The sequence below is a fragment of the Suillus clintonianus genome (assembly GCF_016758775.1).
Source record: "Suillus clintonianus strain FC179 chromosome Unknown DEU56scaffold_43, whole genome shotgun sequence".
Classification (NCBI taxonomy): Eukaryota; Fungi; Basidiomycota; class Agaricomycetes; order Boletales; family Suillaceae; genus Suillus; species Suillus clintonianus.
Window position 1 is genome coordinate 21,128 of NW_024539267.1, and position 15,289 is coordinate 36,416.

The 15,289-nt window shown below is 48.8% G+C and overlaps 7 protein-coding genes across 7 annotated transcripts; 4 read left to right on the forward strand and 3 right to left on the reverse strand.

Annotated features, from left to right (window-relative positions):
* The first annotated feature begins 122 nt into the window (after positions 1 to 122).
* Positions 123 to 2,618, forward strand: DEU56DRAFT_888192 (MFS polyamine transporter). The gene is made up of 14 exons (XM_041356239.1): positions 123 to 366; positions 418 to 590; positions 647 to 730; positions 786 to 877; positions 934 to 1,049; positions 1,096 to 1,126; positions 1,175 to 1,238; positions 1,289 to 1,400; positions 1,456 to 1,568; positions 1,614 to 1,805; positions 1,863 to 1,957; positions 2,006 to 2,096; positions 2,153 to 2,291; positions 2,340 to 2,618. The coding sequence occupies exons 1-14, from the start codon at positions 176 to 178 to the stop codon at positions 2,401 to 2,403; spliced, it is 1,557 nt and encodes a 518-aa protein (XP_041207608.1). The 5' UTR covers positions 123 to 175; the 3' UTR covers positions 2,404 to 2,618.
* Positions 2,619 to 2,909: 291 nt separating this feature from the next.
* Positions 2,910 to 3,949, reverse strand: DEU56DRAFT_397251 (uncharacterized protein). Its single transcript, XM_041346025.1, has 3 exons — positions 3,794 to 3,949; positions 3,442 to 3,737; positions 2,910 to 3,380 (listed from the first exon to the last, which is right to left on the reverse strand). Exons 1-3 carry the CDS (start codon positions 3,818 to 3,820, stop codon positions 3,011 to 3,013), a joined length of 693 nt encoding a protein of 230 aa, XP_041207609.1. The 5' UTR covers positions 3,821 to 3,949; the 3' UTR covers positions 2,910 to 3,010.
* A 1,186-nt stretch (positions 3,950 to 5,135) lies between these two features.
* On the forward strand, positions 5,136 to 6,143 carry DEU56DRAFT_397235 (uncharacterized protein). Its single transcript, XM_041346024.1, has 3 exons — positions 5,136 to 5,256; positions 5,313 to 5,608; positions 5,670 to 6,143. The coding sequence occupies exons 1-3, from the start codon at positions 5,230 to 5,232 to the stop codon at positions 6,037 to 6,039; spliced, it is 693 nt and encodes a 230-aa protein (XP_041207610.1). The 5' UTR covers positions 5,136 to 5,229; the 3' UTR covers positions 6,040 to 6,143.
* Positions 6,144 to 6,430: 287 nt separating this feature from the next.
* DEU56DRAFT_807731 (uncharacterized protein) lies at positions 6,431 to 7,930 on the reverse strand. The gene is made up of 2 exons (XM_041353406.1): positions 7,023 to 7,930; positions 6,431 to 6,970 (listed from the first exon to the last, which is right to left on the reverse strand). Exons 1-2 carry the CDS (start codon positions 7,870 to 7,872, stop codon positions 6,603 to 6,605), a joined length of 1,218 nt encoding a protein of 405 aa, XP_041207611.1. The 5' UTR covers positions 7,873 to 7,930; the 3' UTR covers positions 6,431 to 6,602.
* Positions 7,931 to 8,251: 321 nt separating this feature from the next.
* DEU56DRAFT_858477 (glycoside hydrolase family 13 protein) lies at positions 8,252 to 10,691 on the forward strand. The gene is made up of 10 exons (XM_041355295.1): positions 8,252 to 8,499; positions 8,552 to 8,766; positions 8,816 to 9,293; positions 9,349 to 9,388; positions 9,448 to 9,647; positions 9,704 to 9,764; positions 9,821 to 9,869; positions 9,924 to 10,035; positions 10,088 to 10,306; positions 10,360 to 10,691. The coding sequence occupies exons 1-10, from the start codon at positions 8,314 to 8,316 to the stop codon at positions 10,495 to 10,497; spliced, it is 1,698 nt and encodes a 565-aa protein (XP_041207612.1). The 5' UTR covers positions 8,252 to 8,313; the 3' UTR covers positions 10,498 to 10,691.
* Positions 10,692 to 10,788: 97 nt separating this feature from the next.
* Positions 10,789 to 13,095, forward strand: DEU56DRAFT_807735 (uncharacterized protein). The gene is made up of 4 exons (XM_041353407.1): positions 10,789 to 11,050; positions 11,106 to 11,269; positions 11,325 to 11,709; positions 11,757 to 13,095. The coding sequence occupies exons 1-4, from the start codon at positions 10,911 to 10,913 to the stop codon at positions 13,012 to 13,014; spliced, it is 1,947 nt and encodes a 648-aa protein (XP_041207613.1). The 5' UTR covers positions 10,789 to 10,910; the 3' UTR covers positions 13,015 to 13,095.
* Positions 13,096 to 13,399: 304 nt separating this feature from the next.
* DEU56DRAFT_738145 (uncharacterized protein) lies at positions 13,400 to 14,620 on the reverse strand (the record flags this gene model as incomplete). Its single annotated transcript, XM_041348639.1, has 2 exons — positions 13,400 to 14,274; positions 14,329 to 14,620. The coding sequence occupies 2 exons, from the start codon at positions 14,618 to 14,620 to the stop codon at positions 13,400 to 13,402; spliced, it is 1,167 nt and encodes a 388-aa protein (XP_041207614.1).
* Positions 14,621 to 15,289: the final 669 nt, after the last annotated feature.

Here is a 15,289-nt window from a genome sequence, read left to right on the forward strand (position 1 = left end):
AACGTTTTCTTACCTCTGCATTCTAGCGAGTGACTTCGTAATGGTCGTGTCATAGTGACCAGCTCCTGTATTTACATATAAGTAGGCAGACAAGACAGGACCATGTGTTTACCACTCGCACATGTCCGCCACAAACCAAATTCCTGCGTCCGTGACTGACGAGGGGCAAGGCCGCATGCTAGACTTGGTGTCTCCCCCACCAACTTTACAAGGCGACCGCACGCCAAACTCAGTCCATCGTATTCCAGAACATAGTCATTCTCCGAAGCCATATAACACCAGCAATAGCAAAGTGCTTGCGTCAACAAATACAGATGTTTTGATTGTTGACTGGGACGGCCCAGATGACCCTCAAAATCCCAAAAAGTACGTTGCGTGAGCAGAGCAGCATGATTAATGGGCTCACAGTTTTTACAGTTGGAGCTTTAAACGCAAATGGGCCGCGACGATAATTATATCATCGTTCGCTTTCATTAGTCCAGTTTCTTCCTCGATGATCGCGCCCGCTACTAACAAAATGGCTTCTGACTTCGGGATTAACGACGAAGTTATAGTTGCACTCGCAACATCTATCTTTGTGCTTGCATTTGGTAGGTCAATTTGGCGTATGCTAGATACCCCACTGATCGACCAAACGATGTACCAGCCATGGGACCTCTGTTTCTGGGTCCGTTGAGCGAGATTTACGGACGGTCACGCGTCTTGCAATTGGCAAATCTATGGTATCTCAGTACGTAACATTTACAAGTCAACCCATAATCTCATCCCCATTCTTGAAATGACAGTTTGGAATCTTGTCTGTGGATTCGCACAGTCAGAATCACAGCTTCTTGCCTTCCGATTTCTTGCTGGCCTAGGAGGAAGCGCACCCATTCCGGTAAAGTTTGATTTTTGAACTAGAAAGTATTCCTTCTGAACGGCTTCCTTCTTCAGATTGCTGGCGGCTTTCTTGGGGATTGCTGGCGACCAGATGAACGAGGAAAAGCTGTCGCCATTGCCTCCTTAGCTCCGTTATTGGGCCCCGTTGTGGGCCCCATCACAGGCGCCTGGTTTGTAGCTACCCCAAGTTCAAGGACATTAGTTAATTTTGACCAGGATCGCTGAACGCTCGACCTGGAGATGGGTGGTATGTGATGCCTCTACCAATCGAATACTGTTCTCATTTCTCTGTCAGTTTTGGTCTACGTCCATTGTGGATGCAGCTGTTCAAATCATCGGAGTATTTTTACTTCAAGAGAGTGAGTCGTTGACTGGTTACGATCTGTTCATCCTTATCAACCCTGTTTAGCTTACGCACCCCTGTTATTGGAAAGAAAGGCAGAACAGATTCGCAGATCGATGGATGCCGAAAAAGTGCCGTACCGAGAAATACGTACCGTTTTCGAAGGTCAAGATCGCTCGTAAGTCCTCTGATGATACGTGTGAGATGACATCTGAGGATACTGATTTATACAGTTGGCAAACCATCATGGCTAAATCACTCAGTCGCCCATTTGCACTCTTTGCTCATGAACCGATCGTGCAGCTCCTCGGTGTTTATATGGCGTATCTATATGGGTTACTGTATCGTAAGTCATTTATTCTTCCACGGACGTGATCTCACATAGTTTCAGTATTTTTGACCACGATACCATCGATATTTCGGGGCGTATACCAGCAGCCGGTAGGAATCGCTGGCCTTCACTACATTGCACTTGGCATAGGGTTGACAGGGGCGTCCCAATTAAATGCAAAAACAATGGACAAGATTTACGTTCATTTGAAAAGTAAGAACGGCGGAGTTGCGAAGCCAGAGTTCAGATTGCGTTCGTCGTATTGTTTTAGTGCCCCCTTTCTCGAGTGCTCATTCAATGTACCATCAGCTGCAATGGTTCCCGGATCTGTGCTACTTCCAATAGGGTGTTTGATCGTAGGCTGGACTTCTGAAGCCCATACTCATTGGATAGCTTCGGATATTGTTGGTTGGATTCTCCTTGTATTATTTTTCTGCTGATGCTTTCGACAGGGAATCGCACTTGTGGGAGCAGGCATTATTCTGAATTTCCAGTGTATCCAGACCTACATCGTTGATTGCTTTACGCTTCATGCCGCTTCCGGTACGTATAGCTTTTCCCGCGTTAGTAGTGACCCATCTCAATTTTTTCACATACAGCGCTGGCCGCTGTCTCCTGTTTGCGGTCACTAGCAGGCTTTGGATTTCCCTTGTTCGCTCCAGCATTATACACCACATTCGGATTCGGGAAGGGTAATACTATTCTAGCAATCGTAGCAATCGTTATAGGCTGTCCTGCGTATGTCTTCGTTCCTTTCATCGTCACCCTTAATGATAATATCTGCAGACCCTGGATATTTTGGTATTACGGAGAGAGGATACGGAATAGCAGTCGACATGCGCGGCGATGACCCTAGACGAATTGAGGAGCGACCGAAATGGGGCATGGATCACGACAGTTCACGATTTTTTCTCTCTCTATTTCTACAGTAATGAATAGGAAAATAGTCGATATGCATAGTACATATGATATGGAGAGAGTATTTAGCAGATCCCAGCATGTTTGGAACATAGAACAAACGCCAATCTGTCATCCCTTTTTTTGTTGATCAGTCCTCTGTATCGCAAGTACTTCGTACATATGTATCGATCAGATTTCTGTGTCTCGCTCTTAGATTCTAGTCCTGTTCGCCATCTCTAAAATGTCAGAACTGTTGAAACTATACGGGGCAGAATGCAGTAAAACCGGATGACTCGTAATAATGTCCACGCCCCACGATATCGCGATATGACTTTAAGACTCTCGAGCAGTACGCTTTGATTTGATAATGCGCATGACAGACAACTCTGATCGTTGTTCAAAAGTAGGTGGTCGCAACATATGTGCTAAAGGAAGGACTCTTCCAGTCCCTGTAGTGGACACGCCGTTACAAGCGTTCAACAAAATATGCAATTGCTTCGAAATCACCGATCGTAACAGTACAAGCCAAGCGCTTTGTCTCTTTTGCTAATACCAGTTTAAACCAGTTCCCACTCTTCCCCAGTACGCGTCTTAAATATCGCCTTCCTATCCGTGCTCTTAGCATCCTTATACAAGGTAGACCCTACAGAGAATCCGTGAAGAAAGTCGCTGAACTTCAACCCTGGCTCAGAGCTCTTTGAAACGAACAATCCACCACTGTGTGGATCGGATCTAACCGACAGGTCGACGGTAGTCAACGTGATAGCGATGAGGTCAGAGCCAATCATGATGGTCCCTGGAGTGCCGTCGATAATGTGGACGCGGAAGCGGGTGCGCTCTGTACGCGACGTATAGACCGAGTGATCGCCGTCCCGTAAGGGACAGTACCAGTACTCGTCAGGACAGGCTTTGGAGCGGATGAAAAACCTTTAATAAAGTCGCTATAGTATAAGCCAAATGTGAGATATCTTGCGAAGAATCAACTGACGAGTTCCCGCTAACGTGGTCCGTGAAATCTGACGTGGGCATGACACTCCAGATGTGATCGCCTTTGTCGTACAGCAATGTGAAAATCACTTTGTTCATGAAGTCGGCAGCAACGTCACCTGCTGCGGTGGAACTGGCAGCGTTGGCTTTGCCCACGTCATGAGTGAAGAACTGGGGGGTGATACGCTTCATAGTGTTCCCGTATTTGGTGGAAGTGGACAATACACGCCACCATTCATCGGCAACGGCGCGGCTGGAAAAGGCAGCCAGGTATCGATAACTCCAGTCGGTTGTGCTCTGGAAGAGGATTTAGCGCGATATCGCAAACGTCGAATGATAGATCTTGGACATACCTGCTTTATGTATGCGTAGTAGACCATGATTGTGTTAAGAGATTATATGTCAGTTGTGTTTCAAGTTGGATCAAAACGAGCCAATCGAATGCTGTTATATAGGGAGAGTGAGATGTTTGGTGGGGTTGATCATAATATGAAGAATCTGTGGGAAGCGAGTAGGTTAGCTGCTGCAATCATATCGCCGGAAATCTCAAGGAATGGAACTTGACTGGTAGTACATAATTGTTTCCTACTAGAAGGATCAGATTTGGAGACTCGCTGTTAGGAGACACTGGCACTAGCCTTAACTGGGCTTGCACGCTGCAGTAATCGTCAAGGACAGCACCGTCTGTACCGAAGACCAAAGTTGTCGTTCATACTCCTCGTGATGAAGCCATCCCTCCGGATTCTGAAGTCTGAACGTGTACCGCGACAACTCTCGGAGACAAATCCCGGAGCAAACCTGAAAAACATTGATGACCCATCCAAAGTGATTGACATTGTGACGTCCTCCTGTTTCTCGAAGCATTCCCCGCCAATCATTGCGTCCTCTCTCGACAGTGCACTGTGAATCCTGGATCAAGTGATTTCATCTTTGTCAAGTCGCTATTTCCGAGTGGACCCTAGACTCCAGTTAGTGTTGCCGCTAGCCGGTGCCCGTAGTGGAAGTCGTGTCGTGTCGCATCTTCCATGCAAACTGTCATGCCGGATGAAAGGAATGGAAGACATATCACGTGACGGCGACTCTCGTCATTTTACTCGGACCCCTGCCTTGCCCCTGCCGCATGGGCTTCAAAGTTAGTAAATTATACACGATCTCTGTGCAGTGTGGAGTACTAATCGCTTCATTGCTGGTTAGTCCTGGCTGACAACCTTGGAAGTTGGTATTGGGTGGTATAAACCGAGCATACTTAGTTAGATGCTCAGGACTATAGCCTACGTACGTCACATGATAATCTTCCCTTTCATTTCAACCATTAGAGTGATGATCTCACTGCATGACAGTTTGCATGGAAGATGTGGACACGACTCAATCGTAAACAAGAAATCAAAGGTCGACTCGGAGCTAGCGACTTACGCGGCGATGGAGAGGGACGTTTCTGACAAAGAGGAAATCGCCTCACCTGGTGCACTGGCACCTGAGGCTGTGAGGAAGAACACGATTCGTGGGGCAGGGACACTTGTTCCGGTTAAGGCTAGTGTCTCCTAACAGTGAGTCTCCACATCCGATCCTTCTGGTCGGAAACAATTATGTACTACCAGTCAAGTTCCATTCCTTGAGATTTCCGGCGATATGATTGCAGCAGCTAACCTACTCGCTTCCCACAGATTCTTCATATTATGATCAATCCCACCAAACATCTCACTCTCCCTATATAACAGCATTAGATTGGCTCGTTTTGATCCAACTTGAAACACAACTGACAAATCATCTCTGGTATTAGAACACAATCATGGTCTACTACGCATACATAAAGCAGGTATGTCCAAAATCTATTATTCGATGTTTGCGATATCGCGCTAAATCCTCTTCCAGAGCACAACCGACTTCAGTTTTCGATACCTGGCTACCTTCTGCAGCCGCGCCGCTGCCGATGAGTGGTGGCGTGTATTGTCTACTTCCACCAAATACGGGAACACTGTGAAGCGTATCGACCCCCAGTTATTCACTCATGACGAGAACACAGCCAACGCTGCCGACTCCACCGGGCCAGGTGGCGTTGCTGCCGACTTCATGAACAAAGTGATGTTCTCATGGCTGTACAACAAAGACAATCGCGTCTGGAGCGTCATGCCCACGTCAGATTTCACGGATCACGTTAGCGGGAACTCGTCAGTTGATTCTTCACAAGATATCTCACATTTGGCTTATACTATAGCGACTTTATTAAAGGTTTTTCATCCGCTCCAAAGCCTGTCCTGACGAGTACTGGTACTGTCCCTTAGGGCAAGACAGTCACTCGGTCTATACGTCGCGTACAGAGCGCACCCGCTTCTTCGTCCACATTATAAACGGCACTCCAGGGACCATCATGATTGGCTCTGACCGCATCGCTATCACGTTGACTACCGTCGACCTATCGGTTAGATCCGACCCAGACAGTGGTGCATTGTTCGTTTCAAAGACCTCTGAGCAAGGGTTGACGTTCAGTGACCTTCTCCACGGATTCCTTGCGGGGACTACCTTGCATAGGGACGGTAAGAGCTTGGATAGGAAGGAGATCTTCAAGGTGCATGCTGGGGAAGAGTGGGAACTGGTTTGAACTGGTATCATTTGACATCGGTAGAGGGCTTGCGTACCATACGAAGTTGGCTTGTACTGTTATGATGTGACACCGAATCAATTTTGTGAATGCCTGCTCGTGTACATCTACTGGGACTTTCAGAGGCATCCCTTTGGTGCGGACCTCTCGACTCACTTTGGACAGCACCGGGCTAGGGCTACCACTGTCACTAGCAGCCGGATGATAGCATATTGGTCATTAATGCGAATGCTTTAATCACAGGCCACGCATCACTTCGTCCATTCTCATGTGAGACCCAGGAGAAGTTTTCTCCGATATACCGACTGCAGGCATCGTCTTCAAGCCAGTGAAGTGGGCAGAATTGTGACTTGGCAATCTAGGTGCATCGCTCTAGAGCTTTTAAAGTTGTGGGGCGTTGACGATGCTCCAGCCATGCGGGTTTGCCTCATTTTGAACTGCGGCGTTGGGGTTAACTCCAGTATTTTAGAGATGGCAAAAGAGATGGCTTGATAACACACGAGTTGCGGTACAGAGGACAGATATTACCAAAAAAAAACAGGGACGACAGATCAACGTTTTTTCTACGTTCCGAATACACCGTCCACTAAACGCTCTCTCCACGCACTCCCTACACCGGATCCAGGGAATATGTCACTCGACAGGACCTTCCGCTGGATGACAACGCTCGGGACGACGCTGAAAGCACGTAATCGTCCGCTTTCGATAAGCCAACTGAACGCTTGATCAAGAGCTCGGGAATATGCGAAAGGCGGGTAACGAAGATGCTGCAGAAGACGCCGAGCACCGGAAAGGGAAAGTGCGTAAGCATGAGTGCAACGCGGAGAGTAAGATGGATGAATGCGCGACCGTGTTAGAAGGTCATATAATGGAGACATGACTCGAGGCGACGGAAGTTCAGAGTAGAAAGATTCATTTGACCAGCAATGACCTGAGGAACACGGTATGGTATCAGTTGCGGATAACGTAGATCGAACGCTTACCCAGGAAAACCATGTCCCATCCCGGTGGAAGATAAGTCCAGACGTTGTGCATTCTTATCTCGATGTCCTTTTCCATATCGATATCATCTTCCAAGAACACAGCGACGTCCTCAGGATTGGTATTCCCTCTATCAATGAATTGTCGAACAGCTGAGACATGCGAATACCAGCATGAGATCTTTGGTGCAGTGAGAGCCATCCAGTCTGGGAGGCTAGGTTTAAAAGGCGGTATCGAGTGATCCTGAGTTGCGCACGTAATGTTTGGATGTGGCGAGACACTAGAAGAGGACGAGGCAGTAAGTTTGCGATCTCGAGTGTCCGAGAAGGTCCAGAGGTCAGAACCAGAAGATTCAAGGTACTCTGTGGAAGCAGCGAGAGCATTGATATCAGCGGGCCAGTGGAAGACTGAGCCAATGTCATTCAGGTGTCCTTTGGAGGGCTGCAGCGAACGCTGAGAGACAATCCGGTCGAAGATATGGCTGATAGCAATGTCTGAAGGGTCGAGTGCATCTATAACCGTCCAATTAATTTCTTTGGATGCTCGTAGATGTTCCATCTGTCGTCGCCGGTCTTGTCGCCAGGGCAGAGATATGAGATACACCTCAGAAGCGATACCTAATTGCGCCGACGATGGAGACGGTTCCGATTCCGGTGTAATCTTCTTGGCATGACACGGGACTACGCTGTGATCTTCTTTCCAAGGCAGACGATGAGAACGAATGAAGGATGGTACCGTCCTCAGCTGCGGAGAGACAAGCGCAAGGATCGACGACCACAAAACCAGAACACCCAGAACAAGGTAAATATATCTTGTAACACCCGCTCGACATACGAAAAGGCTGGCAACCATGGCAGTACTGGATGTCACGCAAAACAGTCGAAACGATATTAGCGGACAGCTGCAAGCTTCTTGAAGTTGATCAACCAGTCCAAGCAAATGCGCGGAGTTTTAAACATTTCTATTACTCAATGAAAGCAATCTTCTGGTCCTTCCTGGCAGTCTCCCTTCAACAACGCGCCAATGCAGAGCCTGTAGCTCACGCGCTCACGATACGGGGTTTGCAGATTTCCATGCCCAGTACGCGCTGCACTACGTAAGTAAGTAGAGATAGATAGAAAAAACTTCTGCACGTGACCGCTACACGCAGGCTCAAAAGACGCGTCGATTTTCGGAACCCCAATATTCAAGAAGCCTTAATTATGAGAAGCGTCCTAGTAATTACCGATATGTATGAGGCTCCAACGCAACGCAGTCAGCCCATTTTTGTGACTGCGCACCCACCACCTCTTCATGCCTGGTGCTTGTTTTCGATTTTCACCATGCTCCGGGGCTTCGAGTCCAGCCAGAAAATCAAAACATCGAATTTCAATGTCTTGGAGATTCTTCTCTTATTCTCTGATACTCACGGCTCTTTCGCATTGCTTGACGCCACTGGCTGCAACCGTGGATGATTGGAGAACGCGATCTATATACCAGGACAGTCCTTTGTCCACTTGATGCAACCGCAAGGCCCTGACTTGCCCCGCAGATTGTTACAGATAGATTTGCGCTTGCTGACAAGGACGATGGCATTGCTCCCACTGTACCATGCGATACAGCTGCCCGTGACTACTGTGGCGGTTCGTGGAGAGGTGCCATTGACCACTTGGACTACATCAAGCAGATGGGCTTTGATGCGGTTTGGATTTCTCCAGTCTACTCCAACATCGAAGGCATGACCCCTTACGGTGCGGGTTATCACGGGTGAGCACCCCGCAATAAAAGTCCGATGGAATTTCTGACCAGATTCCAGCTACTGGCCTCAAAATATTTACACCGTCAATCAGCATTTCGGCTCTGCGGACGATCTCAAGAATCTGAGCTCTGCTCTGCACGAGCGAGATATGCTCCTCATGGTTGACGTTGTTGTTAACCACATGCTTACAACACTACCTCTGAACGTCACTGCCTCGAGCTTTGTGGCTCCTCAGAATAACTCGGCGACGGAAATGACGCCTTTCGCAGATATGGATGACTTACATCCACTGTGCTTCATCACGGACTACAATAATCAGACAGAAGTTGAGCAATGTTGGCTAGGTGACGCTACATTGCCGTATGCGGACGTGGATACAGAGGATTTGAGTGTCGTAGGCACGCTCAATAGCTGGATTCAAGATGTTGTATCTAACTTCAGCGTGGATGGTCTAAGACTCGGCACCGTGAAGTTCGTGTCTACGGACTTTTGGCAGGATTTCACGCGAGAAGCAGGGGTGTTTACTATCGGAGAGGTATTCTATTTCTCCTTATCGCAGTTGGTACTTTGACCGATACCGTTGGTGACAGGTCATGTCGAACGATACCGACTACACCAGTGATTACACTCGTGAGTTCCTGCGCACAATAAGACCCATTGGGCCATGGTTAGTTGACATACTACGTCAGAGGTCATGAATGCGGTGCTTGATTATCCAACATGGTATGCCCTTGTACCTGCCTTCCAGTCCCCAGAGGGCAATCTCTCTGCCTTAACCACTGTCGTGACGCAGTCGCAGCAGCGTTATGCTAGCGGTGCATTCATGACAGGTTCTTTCCTAGACAACCGCGACCAAGCGAGGTTTAATCACCTTGTCTCGGACGCAGCTGTGAGTCAGTCATGCTGTCCAATAGCTTATCCATATTGACCATCTCTGCCGCGCAGCTTGTAGCTAATGCAGCAGTTTGGCCATTCGTACATGATGGCATCCCAATCATATACAATGGTGCGTACCATTACTTCCACCAGCTTTCTGAAGTGCAGTCATGGATACATCACTAGGCCAAGAACAGGGTCTCACTGGAGGATACCCACCAGCAAACCATGAAGCGTGAGTGCTAAACTCTGGATCCTGCTCACAGTTTGACTGAATACGGGGCTAAAGAATCTGGAAAACGAGGTACAATAATGAAAGTGCCGAGTATCTTGCTTTCAAGAACCTGAACCGTGCTCGCAAAATTGCCATGACTGCCAATACCTACTTTTTAACAACGCCGGTGCGTCAATTGTATACTTTTATGTTCCGTCCTAATTTTGTTTCGAATTTAGATGGAGTTCCTCGAAACCAATACCAATAACACCATCGCCATATGGAAACCTCCAATGCTCACCCTTCTCACGAATGCAGGCTCTACCTCAGCTCGTTGGAACGTCACGCACAAACTTTTCAAGCCGCACCAGCATATTGTCGATGTGTTGACGTGTCGTGTTCACGTGGCGGATGAACGCGGCGGCGTGACTGTGGAGAGCGCCGCTGGGCTGCCAAAGGTTAGTACCCACTTGTGTTGTACGAAACTTGGAATCCATCTGAGTGTATACAGGTATTCATGCCAGTTACGACCCTGGAGGGTAGTCCTGACTTATGTCCTGCGAGTAGCCTGAGTGGGGAATTAGGGACTCGGAGGACCTCATGGTGGGCAGCAGCTTACGTCCCGATATGCGTCATCCTCCTTCTGTGACGTGCGATTGGTGAAGGCTTTACACAACTGGGCTCACACGAACAACTTTAGAATTCTCCCTACTATGATATCTCCGAGTACAACTGTCGACGCGTGCCATACCTTCGTGCGATACATTGAGTAGTCAAAACTAATGATTTAATTACCTCTTAGAGAATACAAATTATCCATGCCCGCATTTTATTGCCACCATGCATTGCTGTCTGACAAGTCGTTGTAAATGGTCGAAATTGCAATGCGCGATTTCCTTGGTCAGCAGCTTCACAATTCAACAGAAGTAAATGGATGTTCCGAAAGTGACGTCACGAAGACATCCGTCCATCCGTCCCATCCTCACATCCGAAAATGCCGCAACGACTATATAATGGCGGCCACCTCCACCTCAATGCTGGTCAAACTCCACGCAGACTAACATGTCGTCCACTGCAACCACAAGCTCCTCGGTATCCCACCTCAACCTCTTATCACTCTATCATGTTCTTTGGCAGCAGCAAGATTACGCTGTCGTAAGGCAGCTGAAATGCAATGTCACAGATCTGGAGGAGCAAGAACAGTAAGCATGTTTCCTTCATACGAGACTTGTAACTATACTAAGGGGTCTGACACAGGGTGCACCCATTCAAATTTGACGCCATTGATCTATCTCGATGCCCTGGTGCCACGCTACCAAACGGAGCGACCTCGATGATCATCCGACCGGTGTATGAGACCTTCTTCCACAAGATCTCCAATAACGAGCGAAATATTGTCGTTCATGGGTCGGCTGGTATCGGTAAGTCAGAGTCCTTCCACGATTGTCGCTGCTTGAAATCACCAATCACCCTCAGGAAAGACATATTTCTTGTTATACGTCCTCGTCAGGCGACTTCTTGCGCGCAAGCCGGTCACCTACCAGGTCGACCAACCAGGCTCGAGCGTCTTGTGTTTTACTGCCGACGGCTTCTTCGCTCTCCCAGAGGAGAACAGCGAATACCACTCGTTGTTCCAATGTGAAGATGTGTTGCACCTAATCGACAGCACGCAAGAAGACACCATTACGCACCTGAACACTGAGCACACTCGTGCTTTGATGCGAGGCTCGTGCGGCAAGGCTGTCTTCGCCACATTCTGGCCAGATAGTCTGGGCCTCGACGTCGAATGGTTGTCTGACTGCGATATCGTGCTTCGGAAGTGGATGAAACCGTGCACTTTCGACGAGATCTTTGCGATGAGGTAAATCAATCCATCACATATTAGTTCTTGCTGACCGTCTTCGTTAGTGTTCTGACCTCAGGTCAGCATGACGCAAAGTCCTTGCGATGGTCGTACATCCATTTCGGGTCCAACGCACATGCTTGCTTGCAAATATCTCGTCATGCCAGTGATGCAGATCATTATCTCAAGGAGCTTGAGCGTGCCCACGATGATTTGTGGACCAAGCCACCTATACTGCGCGAGCCTGAAGCGCAATACAACCGTAACCTCTTCGCTGTCGAACCTGGAAAAACTTGTGCAGAGCCACTTTCCTTCCCCGTATCGCAAGTCGCTACCAGGCTTTTCGCGGGCGAGATCACCTCCGTAGACTCCGCCGGCGCCAAGGAGACCGCGAATACCCTACTTAACTCAGAGGACACGAAAGAGGCGGGCGAGATCTTCTATCGCCAAGCTGTTGTGGCTCTGATGTCCAGATTCGGGGGGACTTTTACGCTCGGACGCCCTGATTTGCAGGGCCATTACCATCTGGCACAAGAAGAGCTGGTGCTGCGGACCAAAACACATTTGGCACACGAGGAACAACGGGCCATGCCCTCGAGCTTTATATACTCTACCCAACGCGAACTTGCGATGTTGGCCGAGTACTGCCCACAACTCCTCCACACACCCCAGCATGCGCTCGTGCATCCAGGCATCGATGCAATCATGTTTGACTCCAACAAGTTGACTGTATGGCTCGTGCAGGTGACGCACGGGACGCACGGGACCTCACGCCCAGTCTCTCCGGAGGGTCTTATCTTCCTGCTGGATGTTGTACGGGGAAGCCCTTACGAGCCGTCCCCTACACACCCCTGGCAATTCATCTATGCCACACGGGGGCAGTCTACCAAAACCTTCTATCTCAGTGGGAAGGAAAGAACGCAGCGCTTTTCCATGGGTTTCTGGCTACCGCGCATCAAACCATACATCATGCAGCTGCGCGACACGGATCGGGAAGTCCACTCTTCGAGCAAGCCGTACGAACAGTGGGGTCTCCCTTATAAAGCTCCGCAAAAGAGCTCACCCAGCCTCCCGCGGCGCCTTGCGAACTCGCTGGCGCACCTTGTTCCAAGGTCCCGGAGCACCACGGAATCTAACATTACAGTCCTGGACAAGATGACTTCAGAAATCAATGGCGCGATTATACGGAACTCGGGGGTGCCAGGAGCTCAGTTGCTCGGAGAGATAGTGAAAGAGCAGTATCCAGGCCCACTCGACCACTATGTGCGGGATGTTGAACAGACAAATAGCTGGGTGAAGAGATGGGCAGAGGTGTGTCGATGAGAGCGAGAATGTAGTGCTTATTTATTACTTCAATAATGCTCGTGGTTAGTACTCCTGAATCCATTTCTGATTTGCCACACCCCCGTCGTTATGAGTCTAGCTTCACCAACCTCGTCAGTCAGATAATTTGCTGAAATTTCACCGCTTGCAGCTCGCTACTGTGTCTTCCAAAAACAATGGAAACTGTCCAGACGACCGTTTCAGCTATGAGGGTAAAAAACGAGGTGAGTAGGAGGCATAACTATACATCTGTCACATGGAAGAAATGAGGCACGTACTACTAGTAACCGAATAAGGGGCTAAGAGCAACATTTTACGTGAAAGTTCGAAAATGACTGCAATAACGCAAAGTCAAATGTTGTCCACCAGGGCCACGGGTGTGATCTCACTCCATCACGGGGAGTGGGTATGGGTTCTTCATAAGGCGTTCGAACTTCGCGTTCAGCTTCATCAGACTCCCCAGATACCCAAATGTGTCTCCGCGTAACGCAGCATCGTGCAGCGCTAGCGGATCCGCATCACGACGCTCAAAAAACGTCCTATAAACTTTCTTCAGCGCCTGTATCTCAGAGTCTTTCCTGCAATTCATGAACCCATAATCGCACGCGATAGAGTTCACAATTCCGCCCTCTGCGTTTTCCTTGTCAGTCCGGATGGCAAACTGCTTGAGGTCCCAGACGGACTTGTTCATTCGGTGGTTCTGCATGACGTCTGCAAGGTAGCGAACATCAACGTCAATTCCGTGCTTGCGGAAGAGATTGAGGATACGCGCGGAGCAGAAGGCGTCATGGAATTCATCGAATGTGCATTTGGTAATGAGGTCCTGGTAGCGCCCACCCAGATACATTTCTTCCTCTTCGGAGACACATGAGCAAAACCCGAAGGGGATCCAGAAGTCATCGAACGGTGCGGGATGCCATTTGCTCAAGAGCATTGTATAGAACACATGGCACGATTGCTTGTCCCGAGGCATGCTAGTCAAGCGGGCTCTGATATCCTCCGGCGAGTCTGTCTCTGCGCCTCCGGTGAAGCGCCATGCGCGCAGAACCATGGCATCTGCTTGGTCATGCCGCAGGATATCAGCGGCAGCAGACGGATCAAGAATGTTCTGGTTTTGCAGGAACCAAGGGAAGTAACCGCCTCTGTTATCAGCGGGAAGCTTGTAGTATGCTGCTTTGATCTCCTCTACAAGCACGCCTCTAACCCGCCAATCATGGATGGTCTTTGGGGGAATTGCCATGCGTCCCGAGCCCATCAGCCCTGGAAACAAAACACGCATCAGGGGAATCGTGATAATGGTGGCAGAGGCTTAACTCCACATGTACATACCGATATACAAGCCAAGAAGTTTGGACCTGTTCTCCACCGTGAATGCGCGTTCAAATCCATAATCCTCGCAAGTCTGTGGATCTTGCGGAAAAGCGTCGTTTCTGACTGCAAGTGCTAGATGGTCTGCAGTGTTGATAGGGCGACGGGGTTTGCAGGCAAAGATGTGCCGTACCCACACAGACTTTTGGCAAGAGACAGAGCAGTACCAGGCTTTGTGGCAGCCAGAGCAGCGCTTGAGATTGGAGGACTCGCGACAGGCATCGCATTTGCGAACCATTGATGATCGAGGATGGCAGGTTTCTAGATGATGAAGGTCGTGAGTAGACGCTGAAAGACGCTGATCCTAAAGCGCTCACCGCTTTTACGATCCACTCGAAGCGCCCATTGGGGCACTGTAGCCAAAATTAACGTGCACTAGATACGAGGATCAGGTTGGCATGTATGATGTGAGTAAAAGTCTATTTCAAATCACAATGCACACTGAGTCTTATTGACAAGATAGAATCTACATTCAGAATCACGTATTATCTTGGACTTAGGAATGTGCAGAGCAAGCAGCTCAAGCACAGGAAGGTAATATGGTAGATACTTGTAAGCAAAGTTCTAGGGTTCGGGGAATTAGGGATCCCGCTCTGGTTGGGTCACCAGCTAATTAGCATAACATTCTTTCACCCTCTTTCACCCCATGATGGCTCTTTGACGCTGATTTGCGCTAATATTTGCAGGTAAATCGTTTTGGTCCAATTGACCGTAATCTACAACAAAGCTGCAATTCCCAAGACAAAGGTTGTACAATTGACCATCTCAAATCTGCATTTGTGGTTCACTTTCGACAATTTAACTCTGCATTGGTTACTTCATAGTCGCCTCGAAGTGAGCTGGGTGTACCAAGGATATCAAACGCTGTCACTATACATAGATAAAGGTAATCAAATGGAAAGCACAT